Source organism: Camelus dromedarius, chromosome 23 (assembly GCF_036321535.1).
Source record: "Camelus dromedarius isolate mCamDro1 chromosome 23, mCamDro1.pat, whole genome shotgun sequence".
NCBI lineage: Eukaryota > Metazoa > Chordata > Mammalia > Artiodactyla > Camelidae > Camelus > Camelus dromedarius.
This window is the reverse complement of record NC_087458.1, coordinates 6,122,649-6,134,687: the sequence shown is the minus strand read 5'-3', so window position 1 is coordinate 6,134,687 and position 12,039 is coordinate 6,122,649. Positions and strand designations below refer to the sequence as shown.

Sequence of the window (12,039 nt, the reverse complement as noted above, 5' to 3'; positions counted from 1 at the left end):
GCAGTCTTTCTGGCTTGGAAGACTTGTTTTTCTTTTGCTTCCAGATTTTACCTTTGGAAATGCAAGTTACTACTTTATTATAATCATTAATTAGTTCTGTTCTTGAGGAATGCTAAACCAGAAAGAAAAGACATAATTTGGTTAGAATATAGAAGAGTTGAAGTTAGCGCCAGTAATAGCATTTTAGAGGGGATCCTCATTCTACAATTTCATTTCAAAGATGGTACCAGAGTTTTGTAGTGGTGAGAGTAGTAGTGTGAACACTAGATATGAAGTGTTATACTCACTCTCTAGCATCCATTTTTTTCCCCTCTGAGAACTGTTAATTTATGGAATGGCACAAATTATACTACCATTTACATAAGCTTTGGCTCTTTGTACTTCTGACTACTTGCCATTAATGGATCTTTCAAAAACTAGTACAATTTAAAAATTACATCTCTCCAGCTTAGAATTAGAATTTGATGAGGGAGAGCAAAGATTTTGTTTTTATTTCTTCACCCTCAGAATGCATTTTTAAAAAATGCTTTGGGATTAAGATGGCTTTAGGAAAAAAACATCTCCTCAGGTTTGTGTTCTGCTGGGCTGATTTTCAGAATCTCAGGATTATGTTCACGTTCCTGAGGGAGTACTTTGAAGAGCAGCTAACTACTGTGAATGGATCTTACCACGTAGTAAAAGCCCTGAAAGATGGTGTTGTCGTGATAAACGCATCCCTGACCTCCATCATTTACCAGGTAGGAGTTAAAAGAACGGTCTTTGAATCCTGAGAATACTGATAAGACTTGGCTGACTTGTTGATTTGCAAGCACATATATGACATATCTCACCTTTATCTTTCACAAAATAAAGAAACTAATAAACAGTACACTTACTAGCTTATACCTCTACAGATTTTCTGATCCACTTGAGCTATACCCTCCCCCCAGATTTTCTGATCCAATCTCTGTTATGGCATATATCTGCATTTGTGGTCATTGTGTATATATGTCATTTGAGATTCCTTTAAAAATTATTTCATATGCACATTTCCTTGTGTCATCAGGTCCACATAAGTGTACTTTCTATTCTGAAAATCCGAAAGGTTAATATGCCAGTTGTTTAACCATGCCGCCATCTTTGAACTTTTGCGTTTTTAACAAGTTTTTCAATTTTGTAAATAGTATAATTGAGTCTCTTTGTACAATTTTTATTCTTTTTGGTTAATTTTTATATGGTATAATACCAGAAATGGAGTTACTGGGTAAAGGAATAAGGAATGAATATGTTTCTAATGCCTCTAAAATGTAAAAGTATCTGATTTTTAATAGCCTGTCAAATTTGTTTCTCTCTCCCAAACCTACTTTTTCTCTAGTGACCCTTTCACCAGCTGTTTAAGACAAAATCCAAGAGTTACCCTTGATTCTGCCTTCTCACTCACCTTCTACGTTCAATATATTATTGAACACCATGTCAATTTTTATAAATGTCTCTCAAACCCATTTCTTACCATCCCCACTGCTGCCTTTCACCTAGATATTCATAGTAAACTCTAAGCTGGTATTCCAGTATTGCCCATAGCTGGAGTGATGTTCCAAAAACTGTAAAAATTATTACATATTTACTGTTTAAATTCCTTTGGTGGCTTCCCGCTGATTTTAAGGTAAAGTTTAAACTTCTTAACATGGTTTTGTAAGAACCTCTGTGAGAGAGATCACGTATTGGTGGCCTGCAGACTATCTTGGTTTATGGTCTTGTTTTTTATTTAGGTGTGTAAGTTTCTTTTTAATTGGGAAATTTTAAATAAAATCCAAGATTTCTGATTCTCTAGGTTATATGAAAATATGACAGTGATTAGCTGGAACAGATAGTGGCTACACCATTTAGACTACATTTTTCAGCCTGCCGTGTTTCCTGCCATTCTCTGTTATTTTATATTCAGTTTGATAAAACTGTTTATGATATCTACTTGGTACCAGTAGGCATTTGAGTTTGTGACTCTATATAATTGGACCCTGACAACTTCTCCAACTTCAGGTCTTGTCACTCTTCCTAGCTTATGTTTCAGCCATATTGAACTTTCAGCTTCTAAAAAATGCCTTGTTCCTTTTTGCCTCTAAGTTTATTTTCACTTATTTTCATTTTTATAAACAAATGTAGTTCCTTTTGTTTACAGCATTTTCTCCCTACTCAGTATACAGGTCCCCCTTAAACATCAGCTCCTCAGGCATGTTTTCCTCTTTCATATGTTCTCAGAGCTCCCTGAACTTCTCAGATCATACTCATCGTACTTTATTGTTATTATTTGCTTCTTTCATCAGCTTGTGGTTAGGTATAGATCTATATTCATTATTAAAATATATCTAGTTTTCTCAACAATATTTAATACACAGTGATTTTTTTGTTTTGTTTTTTTTCAAATAGACTTTATTCTTTCAGAGCAGTTTTGGGTTCACAACAGAATTGAGCAGAAAATACAGAGTTCGCACATAGCCCTCCCCACACAAGGACAAGGATGCCCCCTCTTACCACTTCTATTCAACATAATATTTGAAGTCGTAGTCATAGCAATCAGACAAGAAAAAAATAAAAGAGATACAAATTGGAAGGGAAGAGGTAAAACTGTCACTATATGCAGATGACATGATTCTGATTCTATATATAGAAAACCCTAAAGACTCCACTACAAGAGCTGATAAATTCAGCAAGGTAACAGGTTACAGGATTAACATGCAGAAATCTGTTGCATTTCTTTGCACTTTATCAAATTTGTCCCAATTTTATAAGTTATATATGTATTTAAAATTTTTTCTCCTTTTAAGTGATCATGCTGGTGTATAGAAATATAGTGGGGTTTACATATTATCTTGAATCATGAAAGCTTGCTGAATTCACTTATTCTAGTAATTTTTTGTAGATTCCTTAGAAATTCTTACATATACAATTATGTTATATTTGAATAAAGACAGTTAACTCTTCTCATTCCAATAAATATGTCTTTTGGTTCTTTTTCTTGCCTCATTGCACTGGCTAGAACCTCCACCTCAGTGTTCAATAGAAGTGGTAAGAGTGGACATGTTTTCCTTATTCCTGATCTTAATGGAAAAGCATTAACCCTTTCACCATTGAGTCTGATGTTAGCTGCAGGCTTTGTGAAGATGCTTATCCTTAGGTTGAAGTTCTTTTCTATTCCTAGTTTGTTGAGAATTTTCTTCATGAATTGGTGCTGAATTTTGTCAGTGCTATTCTACTTCTACTGAGATGACCAATATAGTTTTTCTTTTTTCATCTTTAAATATGCTGAATTACATTGATTGATTTTATAATATTAAATCAATCTTACATTCTCAGGATAAACCTAACTTCATTATAATTTGTTATCTTCTTATTCCTTGCTGGACTTAATTTGCTAAAATTCTGTTAATGGATTTTGCATGGGTGTTTTTAAGGGCCTAAAGCTTTTTTTCCCTTCTCCTGTTTTTAGTGTAATGTCTTTGTCAGTTTTGATGTTGATATCATGTTGGCTTTATAAAATGAGTTGAAAAGTATTCTTTTCTATCTTCTGGAAGAGTTTTGTGGAATTGGTGTTATTTCTTCCTTAAATATTTGGTAGAATTCACAGTGAAACTATTTGAGCTTGGAATTTTCTTTATAAGAAGTCTTTTTTTAATTATTGTGAGAAAATACACATAACATAAAATTTACCATTTTAACCATTTTTAGGTGTGCAGTTCAGTGGCATTAAGTACATTCACATTGTGCAACAGTTGCCACCATCTATCTCTAGAACTTTGTCATCTTTTTGTGCCTCCCCCTTCTGTAAACAGTAACTCTCCATTTCCTCTATGCCCTATTCCCTGGTAAACACTATTCTATTTTCTGTCTCTATGAATTTGAATAAGCTAGGTACCTCATATAAGTAGAATCATGCAATAGTCCTTTTTGTGTTTGGCTCCTTTTACTTAGCATGTCTTTAGGGTTCATCCATGTTGTAGCATGTCAGAATTTCATTCCTTTTTAAGGCTGAATAATATTCCATTGTATGCATATACCACATTTTATTTATTATTTATCCATTAGTAGATATTTGTATTGTTTCCACCTTTTGTCTATTGTGAATAATGCTGCTGTGAACACAGGTATACAAATATCTTGTCAAATCCTTGCTTTCAGGTCTTTTGGGTATATACCCAGAATTGGAATTTCTGGATCATAGGGCAATTCCAGTGTCCTAACTTCACTGATTCACATGCAGCTGTTTAGCTTTCCCAACACCACTTGCCAAAGAGACTGTTTCTCCATTACATATTCTTGCCTCCTTTGTCAAAAATTAATTAACTGTAGGTATGTGGATTAGAATAATGTTCTTTTAAACTGAAAGACTTATTTTCAGTATATGATCCAGCTAGCCAGCTGAAGAGAGTGAAGAGAAAATCAGAGCCATTATTGCAGATTTGATACAGTTGATAAATATTTCATGGCTTCTTTAAAAAAGAGATAAATAGATAAACAGGTAGATAGATAGATTTTTGCCTTCAAGGAGAAAACGCCAACAGAGTTGAGTGTGAGGATTCTATTTTACCTGTATGGATACCCCCTGACCACAACCCTACTCTTGTTTTTAAGCAGGAGGAGAATGTCTTACCCTAGTATCTTTAAATGTTCTCTTTCTTTTCTTCTGAACAGCTTTTAATATCCCTTTGCTTTTACAATTTATGTCCTAACCTGATGGATGTCCAGGAACCTCTTTCTGAAACTATGATTACCCTGTCTATGTTGATAAAACTCTTATTTCAGGAAATCTTAAGTACCTTCCGTGACTGTGATACCTATTTTAGGTCCATCAAAATCCTTTTCATTATTATTGAACTGTGGTAGCTGCACTTCTTTAATGAACAGGAGCATTTATTTATTTCTTTTATTGATAGAAACTGGGTGAGTAATCTATTAACACACCATTTTGCTAATGCTTTAAATATGAATATGGGCCACAAGAATAGTCCTTATAAAATCTGTTTTGCTCCCCCCCCTTTTTTTTTGCTCTTATAGAATAAAAATATTCAGCCTATAAAATTTCCAGTCATAAATCAGCAGGAAGTGAAGGTTTATTTTCCCATCAAGCTTACACCCAACTTTCTGGCATTTCCTCATCATCCCATGGGATTGTTATATCGTCATAAAATAGAGGTATGATATCCTATCATGAGAATTCGTAAAGAAGTAAGTCAGTTTCTCTGATAGCTTAATTTATTGATATTTGGTTAATGTTAAATATCCCCTGCCTAATCCTAGTAGTATAACTCAGTTTTTGGTGACAACCAAGTCATGCTCTTGAATACAGTCATCCTAACAAGACTTGGTCTACTTTCTGTCTCTCTTCCATATATCTTTTCCTTGAAATTTTATAAAGTTTTGCCAAGCTCCCTTGTGCCCCCTTTTGACATTTTGTGACACTGCCGTTACAAAATCTCCCTTTAGTACTTCCCTTCTCCATTTAGCTACTATAGTAAATCATCACAGTTTCTTAATGTTCCAGAAATAATTTATTGTATAGTTTTATTATTTCCTAAACTTTGTTTCACCAGATTTTATATCTTCACTTAAATTTTGTTTTTCCTCCTATACTAATTTAATATAAAGTTGTATTTTTCCACAGGTAAAAGGAGGCAGTGGTAACTTCACTTGGACCTCTTCTAATGAAACAGTGGCTCTGGTAACCACTAAAGGATTTGTGACAGCAGGTCAGGTCAGGGGAAACAGTAGTGTTTTGGCCCGAGATGTACAAAATCCCTTCCGATATGGAGAAATTAAGGTAAGCAACTCCCCAAACAACTTTCATATCCCCTCTGAGACATTGCTGTCTAAATTTAAGTACAGTAACACATGTACAGTTTCTTCAAATTGGCTATTTAAAAGAGATGCTTAAAAAAATAAAAATAAAAATGATGCTCAAATTCAGTTTGGAAGTACATATTCATTAAATATTCCTCGACCTGGATTGAATCCTGCTTCACTTAATAACCAATTATTTAATGTCTGTGTTTGTTTTCTCATCTCTAAAATGGGGATAATAATAGTATCTACCTCAGAGGGTTAGTGTCAGAATTAAATGAGATAATGTTTACCCCAATGCTGGGAATATATTCAATTCTTAATGTTATCTATTTCTGTTATTTTTTTGTTGTACTTTGTTAATATTATCATGTATATGACCTTCATAGAAACTTTATTTATAGTCTTATATTTTTGTTTACCTATCTTGTTTCTGTAAGACTGAAAACTCTTTTTCAGTGTATTATATTACTATTTTCTATTTTCTCCCACTTTTTAAAAATTTTTTTCTCCAACTTTTAATATATGTTAATACATGTTGTCATTTCCTGCAGGACTTAGCATGTTGTTGTCATTCAGTGAACATTTATTGGGTACCCTTATGTACTTAGCACCATATTAGGTATCATAGGACATTCAAAGAAACAGTATATCATTCCTACTTTAAAGAAAAAGTCTAACTAGGAAGATATATACACATGAAAAGTTAAATAACATTTTAAGGTACTTTAAAACAGTTTATGATTGATAGCTATTTGAATTGTGTAGTAAAAGTACTATTAGTTAATAAAAAAAAATCCTTGTGGCTGTGACTAGTCAAGACTATCATGAAGAAGTGGGAACTTGAACAAGACTTTGAAAGCTAGAGCCAACCTAAGGCCTAACGGTCAGACTCAGCCTGCTACCTTTTTGGTAAATAAAGTTTTATCAGAACACAGCCATTCATTTATGTATTGTCAATACCTGCTTTCAATCACCAAGTACAGATTTGGGTAGTTGCCACAAGATCATGTGGCCCCCAAAGCCTAAAGTATTTGCCCTCTGGCCCTTTACAGAAAACATTTGCTGACCCCTGTTGTCAACAAGGGGAAGCCAACACAGATTTTTCATAAGGGCAATAATATGGTAAAGCCTGTGTTTAGAGAGATATCTGATTATTTTATAGTCAGACAATAACAACTATATTTTTAAAAAAGGAATGAAAAATAGTTGCTGATGCTGTATACTAGTAGACTAAAATGGATTGAAGGGAAAAAGTGAAGGCAAAGTATCCAGTTAAGCCTGAACTAGTGAAATGGTATTGCGAATGAAGAGAAGGAGACAAATTGAGGGTTGTTTTAGAGGTGGACTTAGTCAGATCTGAAGCCCAGTGGAGTGGAGAAAAGTGAAAGATTAAGCTTGGCAGCTGGGTGAATAGAAAACACAGGAAAAGAATAAAGAAAGAGAGGAAGATAATGAATTCAGTTTTGGATAAATTTAGTGTGCCTCTCCTGTGGAGCATCCAGATGAATGTTTGTTGTTGGAAATAGGTGTCTGAAGTACAACTGAAAGATTAGGGCTAGAGATAAAAATTTGGAGTGATCAGCATATGGTTGATCATTGAAGTTTTAGAACTGGATAAGATTTCCCAGGAAGAGCATACAGAGTCAGAACAGAACAAGGACCCTGTGTAATATGTGTCATTTTAAGAGACATGGGTGGAGTAAGAGGAACTAGCAAAAGAAACATAGAAAGTAACCAAAAAAAAAGACTCTATTGGTCCGTTGGTCCATTCAGGCTGCTATAACAAAATACCATAGACTGAGTGGCTTATAAACAACAGAAATTTACTTTTCACAGTTTTGGAGGCTGGGAAGGCCAGAATCAAGGCACCAGCAGATTCAGTGTCTAGTGAGGGAAAAAGCATCCTGGTTCATAGAAGGCTGTTTTTTTGCCTTAACCTCATATTGCAAAGGGGCCTAGGGAGCTTTGAGGGTCCCTTAAAAAAAAAAAAGGTTTTTTTTAAAAAGATACAAAGAAAGAGGAAGTGCTCTGTATCAGAGGTTAGCAAATATTTTATGTAAAGGGCTAGATAGTAAATATGTTAATGTTTGTAGGTCACATTCTCTCTACCCCTACAGTCTCTACCCCATAGTCTTCTTTTTTTTGTCATTTTTTATTTTACAACCCTTTAAAAATATAAAAACCATTCTCAGCCTACCAAAACCAAGAAAATTGTGTGCTGGTCATATTTTGCCAGCCCCCTAATGAGTGGTGTTAGATGTTTTAGAGAGATCTATTGATTAAAGAATGAAATGAGTGATGTGTTCAGCACCTAACTTGCACACACACACAAACAGACACATATACATATACATATACATGGTATATAGTATATGTTTTTGTATATGAAACATACATATATGTTCATGTATATGTGTATTTAAATATTTAAGAAATGCTTTCTTTTCTTCTAAGACTTTCCTAGCATAACTTTCTTGAAAGATAATTTTTTTTTCCCTTCAGGTATATGTCCTTAAACTGAACAAAATGGAACTGTTACCATTTCACGCTGATGTAGAGATTGGCCAGATTATAGAAATCCCCATTGCAATGTATCATGTAAATAAGGAAACCAAAGAGGCCATCACCTTCACAGACTGCTCTCATTTACCCTTGGATCTGAACATGGATAAGCAAGGAGTCTTTACTCTTCTCAAAGAAGGTAAGAGTCAGTTTTTTATGTTTTCCTTTCTTTGTCTTTGAGTTAAAGGACCAATCATCAATTCAGAAACTACAAATTATAGTCTAAATTCACATACTACTTTTCTTTACAATATTTTTATTTATCCTGTCAACTGCCTTGTAGTAGGTATTATAATGTAATGTAGAAACAAAGACAACTTGAAATTGAATAACTTGTCCAGGCTTCATTTTGACCAGACAGTATCAGTTTTCAGCTTATGTTAAGGTCTTCTCTTTCCAGCTTCAAGCTCTTTTCCTGTTTCTTTCTTTAATATATACATCATTCCTCTTTTTAAAAAGAATGTAGTGCTATTTAATGTATGTATACATTAAATTATTCAAAAAAAGAGAAAATACCTTTTTAATAAGAAACAAGTATGAATAAACTATTCATAAAGATTAATATTGTTTCCTGTTATGGAACTTTGTGTATGATCCTGGTCACCGTGGTTTTTTCATCAATAATAATGATAGTGGTAGCACCTAACATTTACTTAGCATTTATTATTTGCTAGGCTCTGTTCTGAGTACTTTTCATGTATTAACTTATTTAATTCTCACGATACATCTATAAAGTTGCCATCAACTTGGAATTCTCCCTTGCCCTTGCTGATGATGCTATGTAATATCTCTCACCTCTCCTCTGTTCTTAGGGTGTCAGTCCCCATTTTTAGGCCCTCATTTTCTCTCACAAAGAATATAAAAATATGCTCCTAACTGTTCTTGCCTTTGATAATCATGGCTACCAGGTAGATCTTCATGAAGCTCAATTTCTTTCTTTCTTCCTTTCTTTCTTCCTTTCTTTCTTCCTTTCTTCCTTTCTTCCTTCCTTCCTTCCTTCCTTCCTTCCTTCCTTCCTTCCTTTCTTCCTTTCCTTCTTTCTTCCTTTCCTTCTTTCTTTCTTTCTTTCTTTCTTTCTTTCTTTCTTTCTTTCTTTCTTTCTTTCTTTCTTTCTTTCTTTCTTTCTTTCTTTCTTTCTTTCTCTTTCTCTCTTTCTTTCTTTCTTTTTTTGTAGGGGGAGGTAAATGAAGCTGAATTTCAATATTAATTTTCCTGCTCAAAAGTTTTGAGAGGCTTCTTATTGCCAGTGGGCGAGAGCCAAAGTCCTTTTAGTTTAGTATTCAAGGCCCTCTACAATATAGCCAAATCTACTTTTTATAACTTCATACTTTGGCCTCATACATGGCTCCAGCTAAACCAACTAATTTAGTTAAAATTTCCCATATATCTTCTTCATACTAATTTGTATCTCATTTATATTTTTATCTTTGTTCATTTACTTGTCAGCTTAAGATACTCTCTTCTTCATGTCTAAACCTTCCTTGATCTCTCCAGCTACAAGTAATTTTTCCGTTTTCTAGACTTCTATAATGTCTACCATTTTCTACTAATATTTTAATTTATATAACTGTTCACTCTCCCTTTCTAAATTATATATGCCTCGAGGTCAGGGCCTTTGCTCGCATTTGTATCCTCACTGTAAACAGAATTGTGTCTTACATGATATATATCTGTTAATAGAACAGATTTTTATATCAACTTGATATGAATAATTGGGGCCTGGTAGTGTGTGAGATCACGATTTTTTAATATATTAAAATTTTTATATTTCTATGGACTGATTTCCTTAAGAACTGATTGCTTATTACCCTACTGAAGTCATGTTTTTTGATTTGCAGGTATTCAAAAACCTGGACCAACGCACTGTTCCAGTACCCATATAGCAGCCAAATCTCTGGGCCATACTTTGGTAACAGTTAGTGTGACTGGGTATGAAGAGTACTTGGAGAGCAGTGCCACATTTGCTGCTTATGAACCCCTAAAGGTGAGCTATTTCATGGTAAGGAATTGGCACATCTTTTCATGGACCCCATTATGTCCATTTTGGGGCTTCCTATCTGTAATCTCTATTAAAGTTCAGTGATATTTGTGTTCTCTTTGCTTACCACTCTCTCATTTTTAGATCTACAACTTCCTCATCAAATCTGAGTATCAGGGATTTTACTCTCTCATGTTTCTGCCACAGGAATATTTATAAGTTGTATCAGAAAGTTTTAGATATTCTACTTTCTTTCTTCTTTTTTTAAGATATAAAATATGTAAAGTACACTAATCTTAAGGTGCTATTTGAATTTTCACATATGCGTATATCTCTGTAAACACCACCCTGAATAAGATATAGAATATTAGTATACTCTCTTTTGAAGAACACTGGAAGAAAACCTTCCATACTAGGGAGGGAAATCAATCATCTTTTACCCTTTATGTTTGCAAATTTTCAGCACAACAGTCCTTATTTGGGGCCTTGAGGATTGCTCCATTACAATTGGGATATTGTGACAGGCAATGATTTTAAATAAAAGTAGATAAAGCCTGATATGCTTTCTACATTTTTGAGTCCTTCAGGAGCTAAAATTGTTGTCTATAGATTCTTGCTAATAGATAATGACAAATCTTGATTCAGTGCCTCTTGGGATAAGGAGGCAACCATAGGGGAAAGGTTAGCATCAATGAAAGAATAATGTAAGTTATTAATTTTAAAAAGATAACTTGTTCATTAAAATTTGCATTTTAAGTTGGCCTCATTGTACATTGTGCAGCATGAGTGTTAAACATAGAGCCTGAATGTATTTCATTCATTTTCTTAGTGGATGGATCATCCTACTTGCCTAATTAAGTGAAAGTGCTTGGCTGTGGCTCGTTGTCATTTCATTAGGTTTTTTCTCAGCTTTATCATTATCCTTACCCTAATTATATATTTGTTGAATGCCCACAAATCAGATCTCCCCTGAGTGAAAACTGTCCTCAAAGTAAAGGCAGTAAGATGACGATTTTCTTCTCCTACCTAGTGCTTTGGTCATACATCTTTCCCTTTAGCTGCTAAAAAATATGTGTTCTACCTTTGTTATCAATATTATGTTTCAGTACATGGTGCATTTTTCAATTTGTCCTTTTATATATCAGTCCAATTCAGTTGCTCTGGTTAGTTTTGGACTGTATACATCTAGGAAAAAGGAATAACTTCTATTTTGCTTTCTCAGGGAAGCCTTCTGGGAAGCCTCTGACTAGTTTAGTTTCTTCTATTTGAGGCTTGTTTGGCACTGTGTATTGTACCTTTTTGTAACACTCATTCTACTCTTTACCTACTTCAAATCTGTCTTTTCCAGACTGTGAGCTCCACTGTGAGGCAGGACCTTGTTTTGACTTTCTATTACTATATCACCACTGGGCCATCAATGAATACTTGTTGAACTGAATTATATATACATTGTTTTAGGGAATATTGCCATTAAACATAGAAATGTTTAATGTTAATAGTATTCAATAATAAATATGATTTACTAGTTCAGGAAGGAAATACTAAAGCATGGCTTACTTACATTTTTAGAATGATTACTTCAACTCTGTACGTCATTTTGTGACTTTGTCACTGTTGTAGACACTGTGTGCCATATAAAAATCACCTGCACTTGAGAATACTTCATTGCCCTAAAACCAGTTTCC

At 34.0% G+C, this 12,039-nt stretch overlaps 1 protein-coding gene across 1 annotated transcript in view; it reads left to right on the top strand.

Annotated features, from left to right (window-relative positions):
- NUP210L (nucleoporin 210 like) overlaps positions 1-12,039 on the top strand; it is a 69,384-nt gene that overhangs the window by 18,218 nt on the left and 39,127 nt on the right. Inside the window, exons 10-14 of the mRNA XM_010980332.3 lie at positions 597-737; positions 5,029-5,166; positions 5,636-5,791; positions 8,317-8,515; positions 10,215-10,360. Of these exons, the coding sequence (XP_010978634.3) occupies positions 597-737; positions 5,029-5,166; positions 5,636-5,791; positions 8,317-8,515; positions 10,215-10,360 (780 nt within the window). The remainder of the gene's footprint in view (positions 1-596; positions 738-5,028; positions 5,167-5,635; positions 5,792-8,316; positions 8,516-10,214; positions 10,361-12,039) is intronic.